Consider the following 19,528-nt stretch of genomic DNA (forward strand, 5'->3'; position numbering starts at 1 on the left):
CAAAAGTAGGTAGACTTACTTGTTGAACTATTAAGCAGGGCGTGCAGTTTAGCCCTTTCCGTCTCTACGTCGATGGCGATGTGTCGCTTGCGCTTCTTGCCCCCAGATCCAGCACTTGGGACATTCAGCCCGCTCACCCCTCCGGATGAGGATCCAGTTGCCGCACTCAGCGACATTCCGGGGAGCAGAGAAGATAGCGAGGTGGCATTTCCACCCGCGGCAGCTGCAGCCACTGCCGCCGCCACCGCAGCATTGATACTTTTGGCATCCAAACCAGGTAAGCTGTTGCCAGACGATGGCTTCGATTGAGTGACCTGGGGTATTCCCGAGGACGAGGTGGCAGCGGACGCTGAACTGGCCACCTGCTGCATATGCGAGGACTGCAGGTGTTTTGTTACGCCCTGATCCGTGGTGATGGTAATGACATCGGGGGTTGTAGAGCGGCGCTCCAAACTGCTCAGGTGAGGAATAGATTCGTGAAGAGCGATGCTCAGATCAGTGGCACCCTTGCAGCTGGCAAAGGCACTGTACTTGCTATCCACAGGCCACTTTCCAGACTCGACGCAGGCCACGATGTGCGCAATGCGGCGCTCCAAGGCGAAATCCTTGAACCATCGGATCATGCACATCTCCAGCTTGGGCTTCTCCAACTTCTGCTGCTTGACAGTAGCGGGTTGGATTACTTCTAGATCCGGGAAGCGGGCTTTAAGTTCGGCCGCCTGCTTTTTACACTCCTCTTCTACGGCCTTCTCCTTCTCCTTCATCACCTCGTCATCGTCAGGATCTGAAGGACCAGCCACTAAGTCGAGAATCTCCTGGTCACCCGCAGGTTTCTTGGGAGCAGCTGACTCAGATTCTGAAGGAATTGGGGATTTTTCAGAAGGCTCAGCTTCTGCGATTGATTGAGGATCTTTCTCCTTATCTTCTGTTTGCTCCATTGACTCTTCCTTTGATTCTTCTGCTTTCTCTTCATCAGTCTTTACAACAGCCTTTTCTTCAGATTCCTTTTCGGAGGATTCCAAATCTGCAGTAGATTTTTCTTCTGCTTTAGAGGCAACTTCATCAACCTCCATTTTCGAGTCTTCTTCTCCAGGAGCTTCAGATGTTTTCGGTTCTTCCTCTGTAGATTTTTTCTCCTCTGCCTCAGGGGATTTTTCAGGAGAACCTTCCTTCTCCTGACCATTTTCGGCAATGGATAACTCCTCAGTTTCCATTTTCTCTTCGCTGGGCTTGCTTTCTTCAACTTCTGGTACCAATTTTTCAGTACTGGATTTATCCTTCTCTAAATTTTCGACTTCGTCAGCCAATTCCTTTTCTGTGGTTTCTGCCTTTAAATCTCCTACATCCTTGACTTCAGCTTCAATATTTGTGGGCTCTTCTACCTCTGATTTCTTAGCTTCGGGACTGTCAGTAATATCCTTCTTTTCTGGACTTTCTTCCGCCTTAATTTCATCTTTTACAGGGGTAGCAGGAGTTTCCTTTTTGATGACGCTCTCATCGGTCATGAGTTCATCATCTAGATCTATGACTTCATTCTTGACGGAAGCTGCTTTTTCTGCTGCCGCCTTCTCAGCTGCTGCTGCTTTTTCAGCTGCCGCTAACTTCTCGGCCTTTTCGGCGTTAAAAGCCTCTAGTTTGATGGTGCGCTGGATCTGAGCTTCCAATTCCCGAATGAAACGCTTCTCGGACTCTCCGAAACTAAAGTTTGGATCATTAAAGATAAAGGTCTCTGAGCGATAAAGTCCGTGCTTAAGGACGGCAGTGATCAATTCCTTGTCGTGCCGACCAGGCTCCCACCAATCTGGAGTATCAGCATTCTTTGTGCAAAGTTTTAAGCGTTCCTCCAAAATGGGATTACGAGCCACTTCCCGGAGCTTGGCAAGTACTTCCAGGCGATCCAGTATGAGCTTGGCGTGCTCCTTCTCGATTTCCTCGATGATGCCTTCAAGGCCGCGCTCCGATTCTGTGAGCTTCAAGCCCGCCTGCCGTTTGCACATGGCCACAAAGACCTTATAGTAGTCCGTCAGAGTTTCATCACTCTTTCTTTCCAGGTGAGCCATCTGCTTGAATTTCGTCCAGTCGGGCGACAGAGAACTTCCATTGGAACCCATAGGTGTGGATAAGTGTAGGTCCACACCGTAGCCGGTAAGAACTCTGAGGAATTCGTATTCTTCCCGGCGATTCCACTTCTTGGGAATCAGTTGAAGGCGCTGGGACTCACGTTCTTTGGCCGCCAGTTCTATCTTGCCCTGCCGCTCCATTTTCTGTAAAAATAACAGCAAAAATTAGCAATCGTTTGGACGGGAATTCCTGTAAAAATTTAAGACTTGAAAAAAGTTATTTAGAGGTACCGATTGGTTTTGATTTGTGCAATAAGCCGGTTTTCGTTATAAATATAAGGTTGTTTTATAATTATCTTTGAATGGTTATGTTAGGGTACTAATTAGATTCCATACCAACCCTGATAACAGCTTTCCCACATTTTCCAAAAGATTTTGTTCTGTTATTAGATAGCAAAACCACTTAGATAACATCCTACATTTACATATTTTCTTCCAATTTAAACTATTACTATTCCCAAAACACTTCCTAGAAATAGATAATTACTTGTTAACTGTGTCATGACTCAATAGATTAGGTTGATGCCTGATCCGATCACATAAACAATTCCAGTAATTTTTTACTAAAGAACCTAGATAAGATAATACCAACTACGTCGCAAGCGTAGTTTATAATGTGCGTTTCACAATCTTACGGAATTTAATAAAGCTAAATTAGAACACACGATATAGTCAGATACTATGGAAATTATATCGAATTAGCTCAGTAACTTATTTAATTTAGTCAAAACAAAGCTGTTAGGTAACATTTTCATAAAAGCATTTGCTAAGATTCTGCATTTGTCTATTAAGAGTTACTGTAATAGTAAACGATGTAAGATAAGTACTTCAAAAAAAAAAATTGGTTGCATTTATTCCAAATAACTTTCAAGAAATGTGATGCATTTTTAATTTCTTTATACTAGATATAGACATTTTATTGTGCGACTTTTTAAAAGTATTTATCAATTATTGCACTGTATTGTATAATTTATTGTGAACACAGATGCAAATATACATATAATCGCTTTTTGCATACTTCTATACTTTATATCCATGCAATTATAACAAAGTTGGGAAACCCCGTGAATACACGCATAAAGAGAACACCCCCGATATGTGATGTGTGCATTTTGCAAGTGCAAATTCATTACGAATATTTACACAATTTGGCTGGGAAAAGAATTAAAAAGCGTCCACCAGGAACGACCCTTTGGCGTTGCACCACCCTTCCCTGATTCCCAAAGGGGTGGTATCACCCAGAGCTCTGTGGTGGTGGTGCTGTGGGATGGCGGCGATAGGACGACCTCCCTCGTCACCATCATCATCATCTCTATATACCAGACTACAGGCTTTCGAATTACACACAAATTTTTGCGAAAGGCAAAAACAACATTGAAGCTAGCGGAAAGACAAAATGCGAACGGCAAACGCAAAAAGAAAATGAGAGCGAGACAAAGGCGCAGAGAGAGGCGACCGAAACTGGAAATACAATAAAATCATAATAATAAAAGTAAAAAATCCATTTTACACCCCTAATAACGCTCCGGCCGGAGGACAGAGCACAGAGGACAGAGGCCAAAGGGCGAAGGCAACAGAGAACGAGGTGGAAATAGAGACACGGCACAATAAGCACGGGGCACATGTACGCCGTACTAAGCAATGGCGCCCGCAACAAAGGGGCAGGCAAGGAGGCTCGAAACAGAGACGGAGACAAACAAATGAATCCTGTGAGACCAATTGCACGCGCCACAGCCAAAGAAGCTCGTTCACTCCCCCACCCACATCCACTGTACACCCTGTTTCGTTCGTCGGTTTGGATGTTATGATAATAATAATAGGGGCACACACTGCCGTAAAGTCATACTCAACGAAGGGGCAAGAAACAAAGTCAGAGGCAGCAAGTACACAAAATTGCATGGGACCCTAGTGGTAAGGCAACCCAGTGAACAACATGAAAACAGATATTTGGATACCCGATGTCAGTAGTTCCTTCACTTTTTTGGCGTGCTAATTCCCTTAAACATTTCGAATATGCACATTAAGACTGACTAGTCTGAAGGGCACACTATATGAAATGCAATATTATTCCATATCCCTTAAAACATAATTACGATAACGAATATTTTATAGTTTGTTTCGAAAAGTTTACAAAATGATTCCTTAATTTCCTATATTATTTTGGCTTTACAATCCATAAATCCTTAATAAAGGACAAGGCGTTATAATGGCAGTTTAAGGAATTTAGGGTGTTTAAGGTGTTAAACAATTGTTCCCTGCAGTTTCTCCATATGCGTGGGCAACTCTGATATCTTGAACTAAAACTAGCTAATAAACAATAACCCCTTCACACCACAAGTACGGGTACATTTCCGGTAAACGACAGGTATGTGGAAGAACGACGGCAAGTGTTGCCAAGTTGACAAATAAATGCATAACCGAACCGCATACTCAATGCAATCCTTCAAAAGATTGCATAGTGGTTGTACATGTGCGGGATATTTTCGAGGGTCTGTGTGTTTAGGGCTCCAAATCCTTTTGGACCGGATCCAAAAGGGAAAAAAAGGATGCCAAGTGTCGCGCAGGTTGGCAACTCTGTCTGCTTCCCTGTTTCTGTTTATACAGCTAACGGCTTTTTTTCCCTAGTTCTTCCACCAACCCCCTTCAAAAGCCCCCCAGAAGCAGCCAACGAACGATGGCATAACGAAATCCGAAAAGGGGGACAAACAAAAACAAACGACAAAAGAAGATAAAGCGCCTGTGACTCGAGGCCTGCGCCTCTCGCTCGCACTCATTGCTAGTGGCATAATGCCTTTCCCTCTCTCGCATTTACACGATACAAGTGCGAGGCAACTCGAGCGATTGATTATGATTAGAACCGATGGCGATGGCTATGGCTACAACTATATGGCGAGGGCTGCCACTGCGACTTCGTCTTGGACTTGGAGACGGTGGGCGAGGAGCGGGGCGAATGAGAGAGCGAGATAGGGGAGCAGTAGGCAGCCGCGGAAAAACGAATTTAAATGAGCACCGCTTCGAACAGCCAACAAATAGATAAAACACGAGTACTGTTGCACACAGTGACGGTCAAAAAATTAAGTAGAGCCCCGTGGGGTTTGACAAATGGATTGGGTATTTAATTTTGTAGTTTTTTAATTGTTTCCAATTCTCAAAACGATCTCTACCATTGGCCTTTTATTTATACCACTACTTTATCTCCCCCAACACTAAACACATACCATACCATGCACTGAAGGTACATGCAAATTGCAGATAGCCACGGGTAAATGATTTATACTGAAATCTATTAATTTAGATTGACTTAACTGTAATTACTTACATTCTTACTAAGTTTCGGAATACCGCTCTAGTATTTATCTGCTTATAGGTAATGTGAGCTTCGCCAATAACCTAAGCCTAGTCCTACCAATATTACAAAACCCCTTTTTGACCCTGCTATAATTTTGACCTCAGGTGTCTTCGTGGACTTCTTCCTACTCTTCTTCTGTTGTCTTCGGCTTGGCAGTTACACATGAGATACCCTCCTACTGCCCCTCACCCCCTCGCCGTGTAAAGTGGCAACGACGTCGACGACGTTTTTCGTTCTTCGTTCACGTGAAATCTATAGGCATAAATTTATTGTTTTGTATTTTCGCTCGCTGCACAGCGAATTGAGAGCGAGAGGGAGCCAACGGGCCCCACTGGTCCCCTCCATCTCGCCCCGTCCCTCTCGCTCTCTCAAGTCTCGTTTACTTTTTCTTGATTTGCTGCCTGCACACATTCTTTGCATATTCTCTCTGTACTTTTGCATTCTCATTTTAATTAAGAGATGTGTGTCCATATAGAAATTGCCATCGCATCGCATCGCATTTGTTGTTGTATTTTTTGCATTTACCTCCAAATAAATGCCATTTCCATTGTTCAATGTTGTTGGTATCGTCGATGCAGTTGTTGCTGCAATTTGTGAAGATTTGTTGAGATGCTCGCAGAACGCCGAGAAGCTGCTGAAGTCCATGGGTTTAATAACCTCCATTTTCGGAAACACACTAATATCACAGTCGCACTGGTAATCAAGAATATATATCGAAATCGCAGCCTTACGGTTTCGTCATGATTATTGATTTCAATTAAGCACTAATTATCATTCATTGCGCCCCAATGACAACTATTTGCACGTAGTTGTTGCTGTTGTTGCTTTCGTTGTCGTTGCCTCGGCAATTACATTATTCCATTCCGTTTGATTATCACTCCCTCTCCCTCTGGCGCACTCCCGCTCTCGCGATTTATCGCGTTTCGTTTTTCACGTTTCCCGTCTCGCTGCGAGTTTCCACGAGCACTTGGACTTTTTACAACTTTACACCGCGGCGCTCAAACAAATAATGAGCGGAGCGCATTGCGGACTAAAATACAAGACACACTCCTCACCCAAACACACACACACACAAACGCGCGGGCAGGCAAACAACGGCGACAGCGGCTAAAATCGAATGCGAATCAGCCAGCAAGAGAGACTCAGAAGAGAGGGAGCCAGGGAGCGCGGGAGAGTGGGAAACCAAACAATCGTGAGATTAAGCCAAACGCCGTTTTGGGTGAATGTGAATATGAATGAGATGGGCTAAAAACTGAGACCGAATGCCGACTCTGAGGTGAATGAGCGTCACTTGCACCAACGGGGGAGAGCAGCAGAGAGCGTCGACTTCGGCTTCGCGAGAGCGTCCGACTCAGGAGAGAGCAGAAGCAACCTCCTAGATGTGAATGTGGCCGTGAGCGAGTGTGCACTCGATGGACGAGTTGAAGAAGCGGCCGCCGCAGCAGGCACATTGTGTCAACTGTGTAATGTAGGCAAAGAAGCAGAGCAGCAGCCTGCCACACACTCACACTCGCACCCAAACCCAAGCCCATACCCGTACCCAGGACCAAGGAGCGGGAAGAGGACGAGCACAAGGAGGAGGAGCTGGGGCACAACACACGGCGGAATCGGAGGCAAAAAAGCCAAGGCAATGAAACAAATGTACCACAAAAACTGTTGACGACACATAGAGAACGGCATAAAAGAGCGAAAGAGTGCGCGGCAGTCAACCGGAGGAGATGGAAGGGGGTAATGACGGACGCAGGACCCTGCGGAAAAAGGGATAAATAAAATAATAGCAGCAGGAGCAACGACAGCAGAACGAGAAGGAGAAGTAAAGCCATGAAAATGGATTAAGTCCAAGAGCAGGTACAATGGGGGAACAAAAGTTAAGAAATAATCTTTTAGGAATAACGTTCGATACTCTTTAAGTGAAAACCACATGGTTGCACTAATAAATTCATATCCACACGATCTCTCATCGAGGCTTTTTAACATATCTTGGCCTCATGCTTCAAACAACTTAATTAGTTTTAACTAATCTATATACCTTAGCCCAGATAAAATGTGCATGGTACCCAGCTTTAGAATCCACCAGTTGTAATAGTAGTGGGCATGAAATTTTCATTTGTAGAAGCTCAACCATATATCGTCCAGTAACAATCTGACTTTGATTATTGACATTTTGCAATTGTTTAATTAATTCGACCTTTGGGCTATCCACATACGACACAAACACACTCACACAGAAAGAACGACGGGGAAAGAGAGGGAGGCCGTCAGAAAGTCAGAGCGAAAGATGGAAGCAGGGCCAAAGTGCGATAAGCACGTAGCCAGAGCAAAAACGAAACGAGATTATTAATCAATCCGCAAGATACAGATGCAGATACCGCATGAGTGAGCGAACCCGTGAGTGGATATCGCACACACCGAAATATGTACATACGTTCATGCATGAGTGAGCAGGGCGGATATAATCGCACAATCGATACGCGATGGCGACACATCTTCGGCAATGCACTCACTCACACCAGCGCACCAGCTAGCGTTCAAGATCGGCGAGTGGAGAGTGGAGAGCACTCTCTATCCTAAATTTGACTAAACTAAATCAGGCAGAAGAAAGAAAGAGCAGACGAGGAAATGGCAGGTAGGCAGAGTAGGCTCTCAATGAGATTAAAACTCGAACGCGGACACGTAGCCCACCGTAAATTGATGGACTGACCATTCGGCATATTGGTTAGACAGCGACTTTTCCAAATGTTTTATGACCGACAGGTGTGAAGTGAAAAATGCGCAGACGCAGCAGCTGCATCTCCAAAATCCTCTCAGTGAAGAGTGAGAGAGCGAGAAAGAGCAGCAATGAGATGCGGCAGCAACACGTGAGGCGCACGCGCACAGTGATATAAACTGAAAGGTGCATATTCTTTATGCTATAATACGAAGCAGCTTAAATTGACTTCAAATTACATCTAATTAGTTAAACTCCTTAATTTATCCAAATTTTAAGCACCTTCATAAAATCAGTATAAACTATCAAACTGCAATATTTAAATCATCCCATCCCGACTTGCCCCACTGTGCACAGTATAAGCGGCAGACAAATACTAATAAAATAATAAATCGAATGGCAGCAGCAACAGCAATGGCCAGTCTAAAAAAGAGCAACGACAGCGGTCAGCAACAAAAGCAAGAGCATCCAAGCAAGTCGAAGGTGGGACCGAAGATGGAAACAAAAAAGAATGGCAAACCCACACCGGTGCACTCACACGCACAACATGAAAGCCAGCAACTTCTCTATGCTCGGTGTTCCAAATACACGTTGCAAATGCAAAAAGGAATCAACAAAACAAAGCGAAAAATGCTTTTAAGCTGCAGCGCAGCAGCATAACGTGCAAAAAAGGCAAGTAGTGGGGAGGGGGGCTCAGTGGAATGGGAGCTCAAATGAGCACAATTAGGCGGCTTTATCGAAAACTCGCGCTATGCGAAAGAAGAGGACAGGAAAGCGAAACAGGAACAGGTCACCATTATCCCCATCTCCTTTTTTCGCTTCCAAGTCACATATTGCGCTCAATAATTCAGTTCGTGAGAGCAGAGGCAAAGAAGAAGAATCCGCAGCAGCAGTAGCAGCAGCCACCCCCCTCAGACATTTGGGTGGGCGCACACGAAAAGGAAAAAATTAAACATTGGATAAATCCAGAAAATGTAAAATTACAAACACACATCGCAGACAGCGAGGGAGCAGGACAGCGACAGCGACGGAGACGGAGAGTGAGGCACAGGCACTCTCGCATGGAAAACTAATACATACGAACAGCAGCGCAAGTACAGCCAACGTAGCTAGGCAGCAAAACCAAAACCACCCGATGATATCGAATGCCCAAACAGCAACAGCAACAACAAGTACAAGAGCAATAAAACCAAGTCGTCCACCAACGCCACTGCTAACGTCTCTGCTTGCGTCGCGGCAGCCGCAACAATCATCGTCACCAAGAAGAACTTCACTTCGTCAATACAACAACATCGGTAACGGCAGCAACAACCACTTGGCTTTGGTCTTCTTGCTGCCGCCGCCGTCTCCTTCCCCCGGCCCCCTCCTCTTTCTTGCTCCTGTTGTTGTTGTGGGTTTGATTGATGGCGCGCTGCCTTTGCTGCTGCCTCTCTGCCTTTTGATAATGGCGGCGTCGCCCATTCAGCGATGACCGCTTGAACACAAAAGATGTTTTCCGAATCTGGCTGTTTTTTGTACAATAACCTACAACATTAAGATTATCTAACAGTTTTTTTTTAAAGATAACCCATTCGTAAAGATATTTTAAAAAAGTGGCGCCCAACGAGGGATCTTGGTTTAAGGCTACTAGCGTCCCTTACCACTTCACTGTCAATATGCAATTTAATCATTTGGGTGTAGCTTATTTAAATGCGGTACTCCAAAGTATAGAGTTTAACTTGAGTGTAAACAAAAATCTTTTTTTTAAGTGGCGCCCAACAAGGGATGATTGCTTTTAGGCTGCTAACGTGTTCCCATGGTAGGAGGCAATTTAATAATTTAGCTTATTAAAGTGGGGTATTCCACAGCATAGAGACTATACATAAGCTTCATTTAAAAAATAAATATTTAATAAATTGGCGCCCAACGTGGAATCAGTCAAACGGCCTTTGGATATATGCTTTAATCCTATACTATGATTAAAACCTGGTCAAACGAAATAATGTCTTACATAGAGAAAATTGTGACTAGCACTTTAAATAAAGGGGTAAATTTGTCGCCCTAGGGTATATGTACATAACCTGAAACACTTAAATCCTTCCTATCTCTGAGTTAGCTCGTATTCAGCGCATCTCTAACGTCTGCCACTACAGTGGGATTGCCGCAAATCGAAGCGTCAGGTTGTACAATTGACTCTGGCTCTTCGCTTTGGCTCATAATTTGACCCAAGCCTTTTGGCCAACACGTTGCGGGTTCCACTGTTCTGCCGCGTATCGTCTGCTGTTGTTGCTGCAGCCACCTCAAGGGGCAGCAAAAAGGCGAAGCAGAGGCAGCGAAAGCAACGGTTTCGTACTAGACAGAGGAATTGAGGTGGAGTTTGGAGGTGGTGTTGCTGTTTTTGTTTCTGCCGCCGGGTGTGCAAAGTGGTTTGACATTTCCTCCGTTTTGGCCGCTCATTCGCATTCCCATTCGCGAGATGAGATGAAATGAGATGAGGAAAGAGCAGAGGAGATCCGATGAGAGGACCATCTCAGCATCGTGTGCACCGCATTTCGGGTTCAAATTCGAGTGTATGTATTTCTTTTATTTTGCATAAATTAAGCATAAGTGTATTTGCTGTCGTTTCTCTGCTCTATCGCTGCCTCGGTTTCGTTTTCTCGTCGCTCGCTTTTGTTTGTTCATTCGGTAAGACCACGCACACACACAGAAAAGGGAGGATACATAGCGAGTTAACAGACTTTTCACCTCCGAAACACCATGCCCCCCATCGGGTGGGTGTTGACTTCGCTTTTTATTTAGTCTGATTTTCTGAGCTATTTTTTGGCTCTTCACACGACCCCCTGGCAAAGTAGATTTGCCGATTATGGAAACAAATGTGGGGAGTATCGAAATTTCTGGGAAAATGTTCAAAGCTATTCGGTATTAGTAAATGTTTGTTTTTTTTTTATCAGCAACCGTGAAAATCTATAAAATCACAACCTGTAAGTTACGTACTATTAATGAGTTCGTTAGTTACTATCTAAGGATTCAATGCAGAATTAATAGTAATGAATTAGGCAAAAAGCTAATTATTCTTTTCCTATTTCGATAGTTTGACAATTCATGCAGGTTAGTAAGAAATGCAAGTGTGGTTAGCAGTATTTTGTGTAGTGGCGTTGTTTTTTATGTCAGTGTTTTTGGGTTTAAGTTTCCCATCGGGGGAGTTTATTAGACTGTTCACGGTCTATTAGCGCCTCAAAGGGTGGCTTTCCTACAGCCTGTATTATTTGGCTTGGTCATTGAGTGGTAGTTGAGGATTGATTTCGAGCCACAGGGGTTTGAGTGGGGGTTGATTAAAAGGGCAGGCAAGGGGTTGATTGTTCGACTGGTAGTGTAAATGGTAATAATATAAAAGAGAGGAGGTACTCATCACTAGCGTACATTGTTCATGCTGACCAGGTACATGGCCAGTTTATTGATGTCCAAGTTGGCCAGCTGGCTGACATCTGTGGTGTTGAGGATGCTGAGCATTAGGCTGATGTCGGCGGCGGTGGGCATGGCTGTCATGACTCCCGCTCCGCCTGTGCCCACCGGCCCGGATCCACCACCGGATCCTCCGGCACCTGCTGCGGCCGCCGCCGCTGCTGCGGATGTGCTGGCCCCCTGCGATTGCATCAACGCCTGGAGACTTCGGCCACTGGCATCGTGCTGACCAGAGGATCCCACTCCGGAGCCACTGCCGCCGGAGCCGCTCTGTAGCTGCATTTGCATGGACTGAAGGGTAGGTGTGGTGGGAACCGAGAGCGGGGGCGTCGATGAAACCAATGCCTGGAGCTGTGGGACAAATGTGACAATCACAGAGAAAGAGTTGGAGGAGTTGGTAACATCGCAATTTCAGCAACAAGTTCAGATAAAATGCCACGGATTCGAGGGAATGGCTGGAGATGAGTTTATTGAGATGATCTTGATGGCAAAGAAATTATGTGCAATCCTCTGTCAGCGTTTTACATAGTTTTGTTAATCAGCTGTTGGCTGCTCGACTTTATGGTGTTCTTTACTTTTCAATTTTTTATGCTCACGAAAGTGATCGAATTCGGTTGCATTTCTGATCCGTTTTCTGTCCGAGTCGTTGTCCACAGTTCGTTCTGTACGCTAACTACGGTGCACGGTTCGCAACTAACTACGGCCAACAGCTAAGCAACAAAACTACGTATTTTTAACACTGGACACTACAACATAATCAAAGAACACAGAACAGGAAAATGAAAACAAATCAAATATCAAATGGGTTAGGCAACAGACAGATTTTGAATCATCTGGGGTTTTAGTCCTGATAAAAAAACATTAATGATATGCAAATTTTTTTTTTTTGGTATTTAATTTTTTTCTAGGTTGCATCATATATTTTCTTAATCAAGCTCAATTCAAAGCTTTCTTTCTTTGAATGGATATATATTGGTACTTTTCAGTAATAAATGAATGGCTGTGATGTGAAGGTGGACTTAGAGAGGAGCAGATGATGGGATACACGGGGTTGGTTAGTGATAAAGAATCAGTACTCACCTTGGCCTTCTGCTGCAACTTCAGTTCCTCCTTCTTGTAATTCCTCTGGTAAGCGGTGATCACGCGTCGGAGGCGAGTGTTAAGGTCCTGCATCGACGGCCACATGGTTGTGGCATCCTCGACGGCTGCCACGGTTGGCGGGTAGCTGCCGGCCACGCTCTCCTCCTCGTCCAAGCCTAAATGTGAGTTGGAGTTAGCATTGTCGGTGGTGTTGTTAGAGTTAGCCGCTTTGGATGATGGATTATTGGTGGTGGTATTGGTAATGGTAGTAGTAGTAGTGGTGGTGGTGGAGATGTTTGTGGTAGCATTGTTAGTGCATGATTCCGTTTTATCGCCTTCGGCACGGGCAATGGCAGCGTCATCGTCTTTGGTTTCCCCAGCAGGAGCATCAGCAGTTGACTCCTTGATTTCCTTTTCGTTTTCTTTTTTCTCCGATTCGATGTCCGATTCGAGGGCATCGCCAGCCTTTTCCCCAGTCTCCTGGCCTTCTCCTGCAGCCTCCGGCGAACTGGAGTCGGCCGGATCGCAAGAAACCGAGGCTGAGACTGGCGCGCTCTTTTTATTTATTTTTGTATCTGATGTATCTGCCGATTCTGGAGTTGGTGATAATGCGTCCTGCTGGGCGACCGCCACATCGACATCGCTGCCTTTGCCCGGCAAAGCTTCGGATTTGGATGAGGATTCGGAAACGGTTGAGGCATCTTTTTCGCGTTCCGTTTTGTCGTTGCCGCCGCTGCCGCTTTCGCTGCTGGTCTTACCCGACGAACTGGGGCGCTCCGGGTCGAGAAGCGAGTCCTTGTTGTCGCCCCCTGTGAGTTTGGTGGAGTCAGAGTCTTTGGTCGTGGTGGTGCCGTCGTCGTCCACCTCGTCGCCATCATCGTGCTTCGAATTTGCGTCGTCTTCGTTTCTGTAGTGCCAGAAAAATAGTTTAAAGTTAGTAACAGCTCCAAAGCGCTGATCGTATATTGGGTGGAGGTCATGCCCAACGCAGTTAAAACGTTCTTAATACACTGAGAGAGAAAATTCACAACACACGCACACACACATTCAGCGCAATGTCAATGGATCAATGCTTTCAATGTGCGTGTTAATGGGAGACATGTAAGCTTATCTTATCAATAAATTATTCGGCGAGAATTTGAAAGTCGTATGATGATTTCTTACAAAAAAAGGTTCTGCAAAAATATACCTCTCTAGTCAATATTTTTTAAACTGATAAAAACTCAGCTAATACACTTATTCACTTTACACTCCAATTTCTAATCTTCCATATATTAAATGTCAGGAAAAAGCTTAAACATTAAATTATTTAAAGCATATATCAATGCTATGATTTTTGGATGAATGCGTGTGTGCGTGGGGGATGAGTATGGAAATGAGTTTAAGCACTTCCTGTTCGTTTCCTTCAGTTTCGAGATTGTCACCAACCACATCTGATTCGGAGTGTCTGAGCTTTGATATTCTCCTCATTTTAGTACTTGTGCGTGACGTATGTGAATTACTTAATGGCATTCATGTATGGATGCTAACTACTTTGATTTGTGTTTTTTTCTATCCGATGCGTTTCAAGGTAGAAACTCTAAATAAATGATCAATTTATTAGGTGACTAAATGTGATGGGCAAAAAGTTTTCCGTTTAGCAACAAAATATTTGTTGTACTTTTTAAATGAAACTATTGTAAAAAAATGTCTAAAATTTTTTACACTTAAATAAGGCTAAAACGAAATGGAGTTTTAAGTTATAATCAATGATCAGTTTTGTACCTTTAAGACCTTAAAAAAATAAATAGAGATTCCTCAAAACACATCGGATTAATTTAGATTTGGTTTTATTCGTTTCTAGGACTTACATCGGCAAATTCGTGACAGCCAAATCGTCACCGGCCGCACCGGCGCCCACATGGGTGACAAAGCACAGATTGGGATCGGCGCGCATTTGACGATACATTTCACAGCCATGCTTGTAGGTTCCGACCAACAGACTCTTATCACAACAAATGGGATTCCACCATGAGGATGGCACTTGATCTGGCGTTGGCGGCGGGCGAATGGGGAGCTCGCTACATATGATCGTATCGGTCGATGAGTACATTCGATAACATTCAAATGTGTTTGGTGGATTGGGGTATTTGAGAGATGCGCGAAAAAAGAAATGCGTTGGTTTAGTATAAATTCAATTTTGTTGGTTCAACAATTTTCGGTATGAGGTAAAATAAAAGGAACGTAAAAACACCAAATAAAAATGAGAAATCATAAAAGGTAATCAAATGAAAATCGTAACATTGTTAATTGCCAATTTGCACTACAGATTTACCACTACAAAATGCAGAAATTCATACAAAGCAAAATTCAAAAAGTTTGATGACCTTCTTCATCGTCTCACGTTTTCATGTTTTTGAATTTGGAAGTCGTTTAAAAAATATAAATTAAATTATAGAACTGCATGTGTAATTTCGGTTGATTTTTTTTGTATTATGAGGACGACTGCACGTGTGAAGGATATAAAGATATTGAGAGTAGCGTGGATTTCCCTATTCGCCTGCTTTTTTCTTAAATGCGAGAAATAGCGTGCGAGCAAGCGAGGGCGACGAGCGATGGCGATCGATATATCGGTGGTTGGGGAATACATGGGGATATTACCTTTCCAGATTCAGATTCAGATTCAGATTTAGTGCCAGCTGCTGCTTGGCTTTCGTACTGCTGCAGTTTTTGGTGGTTATATAATATACGTATAGATATTGGCAATGAAGTCAATTAAGTATTTTTAAGGTTGGTTAAACGAATCGATAACACAAAACACAGCGATAGAAGTAGAGTTGATATGCCGAGGATTAGTTGGCAAAATGTAGAATATGAAAGTTGTGGTTAGAAATGAGCAGAGTAATGTGAAGGTGTACAAGTGTTTACATAATGGACAAGCGATCGAACGTACAAAGAGAGTTAGGATATAAAGATAGAGAGCGGATAAAAGACGGTTGCATTCCACCTGAACTTTGATAGACCCAAAGTTCTTATAAAAAAATAGTTTACAATTTTTGAAGTATCAGATAACAAATTGGCATTAGTAATTAAAGTATTAAAATATCTATAATAAAATGTAAAAGTAAATAAAAAAGTAATCAACACTCTTCGGCAATCAGTCAGTCAATCAATCAATCAACAACAACAACAAACAAACAAAATGATTAATGAATGCTAAGTCTTTAGCAGGCGACTCAGAGTGCCGCGCCTACCTGATGGGCGTATTGTCCTTGATCTGCTGAACAAACTCGCCAATAACCTCATGTTGTATATAATAGAGCATCCTCACACGCAGTAGAACCCTGTGAATATTTAAATAAAGTAAACAAAATGTAGAAAACAAAGAAAGAGAGAGCGAAGAAATTTTGTATTAGTAAAAGTCGGTCTCCAATTCGGGAATAGCTTATAACGAGTTCGATTCCACACGACTCACTTATTGGCGTGTCTGCCCAAATGCTTTTTGTAGGCGCCCTCCAAGTATGCATCCGCGTCGTACTTCTCCTTTTTGCTCCAGTGATTCGGGTCATGAATACTAGTGACCGCCGCGGCCACGGCACTGGCACTGATTCCGCCCCCATCCTTATCGGATCCATCCAGGGCGCTGGATTTGTGAGCCGGAGTCGTGTTCCCGCTATTGCTACCGGATGCAGTGCCCGGAGCAGGAGTAGACATTCCCGTGGATTCCTTGTTCGACTTGCCACCATTGCGTCCTGAAAGCAAGAAGCGATTTCACAATATAAGTAAGTGCATCCAAGTCAGAGCATCCCTCAGATTTGATTAATACTCAATTCTAAGGACAACTCATCCTTAGTATTGAAAATGTAAAATGCAAATGATTTGGCAGCTCTACTGAGTATATGATCTTTCCAAATGTAATTTTTTTCTTAGCTTACGTATAATAATATACACAGAACATAAACCAAATGCTATCTTCGTTAGAAAAAGGATATAAATTATCTCTGATTATTATTTATAAACTTGAAAATTTTGGCATCTTGTAATTATAAAACAGGAAACACATTTTTATTATTATTAAAAATCACTCAAATTTTATATCACAATTTAATTATAGCAAATGCAGGTGAATTAGTAATAAAAGTTTCACCGAAAATAGTTAAAGCAGTTAATTTACAGTAGGATCTGTTAATGTAGGTATAAACTTTTATGTATTTAATGGGTTATATGTTATTATATAATAATAAAAAGTTGATATAGTAAAAGGCATACAATTGCATGGCAACAAAACATACACACACTTTTCTTCGTCGTGTCAAGTTCTAGGGTCTAAATAAGTCTCTGTCCTGGTCCTGTTTGAAGTCGTAATTGAGAGATTTGATTCGAGTTTGATGTAAGTTATTTAGAAGGAAGCAAAGATCAGTGGTAACACTGGAAAATATCGGAGGCCATTACATAGACCCAAACAAACAAACTACATAAATTAAAGTTGATTCTTGGATGGTGTGGCATTTACGGATACGGAAAAGTTGAAGACCACAATTAAAATTATAGGTAGGAGGTACAGAGTCCCATACAGATACCGTGTAAGAATTTTGTACAAAAACTAGGTTGGTGTTGTCTATTTTCATGGCAGCTCGCTTCTTTTATAAAAATTTTCTGCTTTTTTCTTTTTTTGATAACTCTCTACGTCCGTGCAGCAGTTGGAGTGTGCGTGAATGTATCTTTTACCATACCTTTGGCGTTCCTACCTCGTGGCACCAAGTTGTGTAGGCCACTATGATCCCTGCTGATCTTCTGCACCTCCCCATCCTCCGTCGGCGTAATCAGGTCCCAGATGAACGTTTTGATCTTCTCATCACCCTTGTAGACCTGCAGGCAGTAAAGAAGCTGCGAGGAATATAGAAAACATCTTTATTAATGCGAGTTAAACTTAATATTGTATATCATCTACATTATGCTTTGTTTCAGCAGGTTGAGAAGTTAGTTTTTACTCAGCGAAAACCTAAAGTTTCCTCAATATTAGCATGATTGGTCATCATTAATGGAATTGTTTATTACTTTTATATCTAAGCCTGGTTGTTTTACTTACGATGATGCGAGCACAATCCTCGACGTCTATATCGCGCCAACCGCGTTTAAATTGTCCCAACTCCAAAAGTTCCGACCAGCGGCCCCAACTGTAAAAGAAAAGTTCGAAAAGTTAGTGGAAAGTAAGAATAAAGCTATTAAATAAGCCAATTTATTAATAATTCCTGACCAGTCTAGTCATCATTCATTCTCCATTTATCACTACCAGAACTGGTCAAACATTTTCTCACACAAAGGAAACAATTTCAATCCTTACAAATTCAACACAGCAAAAAACCAACAAAAGAAGTTTATTGTTGTATTGGAAACATATTCCCTCAAATTGCTGCAATCATGACGAGCATCATGTCGGAACATAGCATGAAGACCGAAACGCAGAGCAGGCGTTCGGTAAAATCACATGCAAGCAAACTGCATGTATTCGAATATGTTGCGCCGCAGGACTTGGACGTCGTGGCCATCATCTACAAGTACTATCTGGAGGACTTTCGCAACTTCACGGAAGAGGAGCGTCAACTGCGATTGGCCAGTTTAGATGCCTTGGATATGCTGCGAACCATCGAGCAAGTGCACAATGATGTGGCTACTCTTAGGTTGGAGAACCACATCATGGTCGAGTTTCTCGAGAAAAACGACCCAAAGTTGTTGTTGGGATTAAGGCAGCGTCGCACCTCGATTCTTAGAAAATTGCAAACGAAGCGGGGATCTGCGCAGGGAAGTCATGGCGTGAGTAGCCGACACTCGAGCTCTAAGCGCTCCATACCCATGTCAGTGAATCAGCTGGTCTCCATAAGTGGCATCGGAGCCCCAGAAAAGCGACGTGGAATAGACTACAAGCTGAACTTCAAGGCCAAAGCCGAAATGGCTGAGAAAAGAGCTGCTGAGGTGGAAAAGCGGGTAACAGATATTGAACGAAATGGTGGGTGGGATGTCTCCTGAGCTTTGTGGTAAAATCTGATTCACAATCTGCTTTGCAGCCATGACCGAAGTGAAACAGCTGAGGGCCAAGATAGAGGAACTCCGCTTTCGAAGTGAGGAAACCATAGAGACTGAGAACAACTTTATGCTTCACTTTCTGCGAGATGAGAACGATGTGGCCTTCTTGGAGTCCGCCACCGAGAGGCAGATTGAACGAAAGCTGCGCAAGTTCACCACAAATTGGTTTAAGAATGCACGCGCTTTACTGGGGACCATGAAACTAACCATAGTATCTCTGCAAGAAACATGCCAGCAGCATCGGGCGGATCTGATAACCAAATCTGACCTAAGCGGTATCTTAACGGCGGTGGATTTTGAGAAGCTGATTATCAAGAGAACCGAGTTGGTTAATCAGTTGGAAGAAAAGAACATCCACATGGCGGGTCTCAAAGGAGTCACTGGTAAAACGTCCTTGGCCATGACTGAAGAAAAACAGGCCATGATGAACCTGGAGACTGAAATGCGAACCGTTTTAAACAGAACAGAAGAGGTCACGCGAGCCATTCAGAAACTGGAAAAGGAGGTGGCCGCCGTTCAAATGCATAACACCAAGGACTACGTGACCCTGGATGAGTTGAGGGCCCAGCTCCAGGATTATGAGGCCCCGAGTGTCAGCGAGTACATTGAGCGAAAGGAGGAGGCCCACGTCCTTGAAAAGGAGGAGAAGATGCTGCAGCGCAAGATATACATCCTTAACATGAAGCTCAACAACGCCATTCGTCGGCGAAACCGACTTGACGACAATTAAATTGTACGATCGCCTATAAATGTTACTTGCCAAAAATA

At 43.5% G+C, this 19,528-nt stretch overlaps 2 protein-coding genes and 1 long non-coding RNA gene across 12 annotated transcripts in view; 2 read left to right on the forward strand and 1 right to left on the reverse strand.

Annotated features, from left to right (window-relative positions):
* The window catches only part of kis (chromodomain helicase DNA binding protein kismet), a 43,705-nt gene that overhangs the window by 5,611 nt on the left and 18,566 nt on the right, over window positions 1–19,528 (reverse strand). For 2 of the 10 annotated variants that reach the window (XM_017077536.4, XM_017077528.4), the window contains exons 5-13: window positions 17,766–17,853; window positions 17,410–17,563; window positions 16,152–16,428; window positions 15,931–16,020; window positions 14,548–14,757; window positions 13,456–13,604; window positions 12,698–12,873; window positions 11,576–11,968; window positions 20–2,264 (exon numbers count right to left, since the gene is read on the reverse strand). In XM_017077536.4, the coding sequence (XP_016933025.2) occupies window positions 20–2,264; window positions 11,576–11,968; window positions 12,698–12,873; window positions 13,456–13,604; window positions 14,548–14,757; window positions 15,931–16,020; window positions 16,152–16,428; window positions 17,410–17,563; window positions 17,766–17,853 (3,782 nt within the window). Of the gene's footprint in view, window positions 1–19; window positions 2,265–5,994; window positions 6,278–11,575; window positions 11,969–12,697; window positions 13,605–14,547; window positions 14,758–15,318; window positions 15,398–15,930; window positions 16,021–16,151; window positions 16,429–17,409; window positions 17,564–17,765; window positions 17,854–19,528 lie in introns of those variants that run through there. The other 8 variants (XM_017077543.4, XM_017077558.4, XM_017077572.4 and 5 more) reach the window with 8 other exon arrangements.
* LOC136116677 (uncharacterized) lies at window positions 6,555–7,422 on the forward strand. The gene is made up of 2 exons (XR_010653730.2): window positions 6,555–7,317; window positions 7,381–7,422. It is a non-coding gene; the product is annotated as an uncharacterized lncRNA (long non-coding RNA).
* Window positions 17,944–19,490, forward strand: LOC108012285 (cilia- and flagella-associated protein 263). Its single transcript, XM_017077590.4, has 2 exons — window positions 17,944–18,683; window positions 18,742–19,490. Exons 1-2 carry the CDS (start codon window positions 18,098–18,100, stop codon window positions 19,488–19,490), a joined length of 1,335 nt encoding a protein of 444 aa, XP_016933079.1. The 5' UTR covers window positions 17,944–18,097.

The sequence above is a fragment of the Drosophila suzukii genome, chromosome 2L (genome assembly GCF_043229965.1).
Source record: "Drosophila suzukii chromosome 2L, CBGP_Dsuzu_IsoJpt1.0, whole genome shotgun sequence".
Classification (NCBI taxonomy): Eukaryota; Metazoa; Arthropoda; class Insecta; order Diptera; family Drosophilidae; genus Drosophila; species Drosophila suzukii.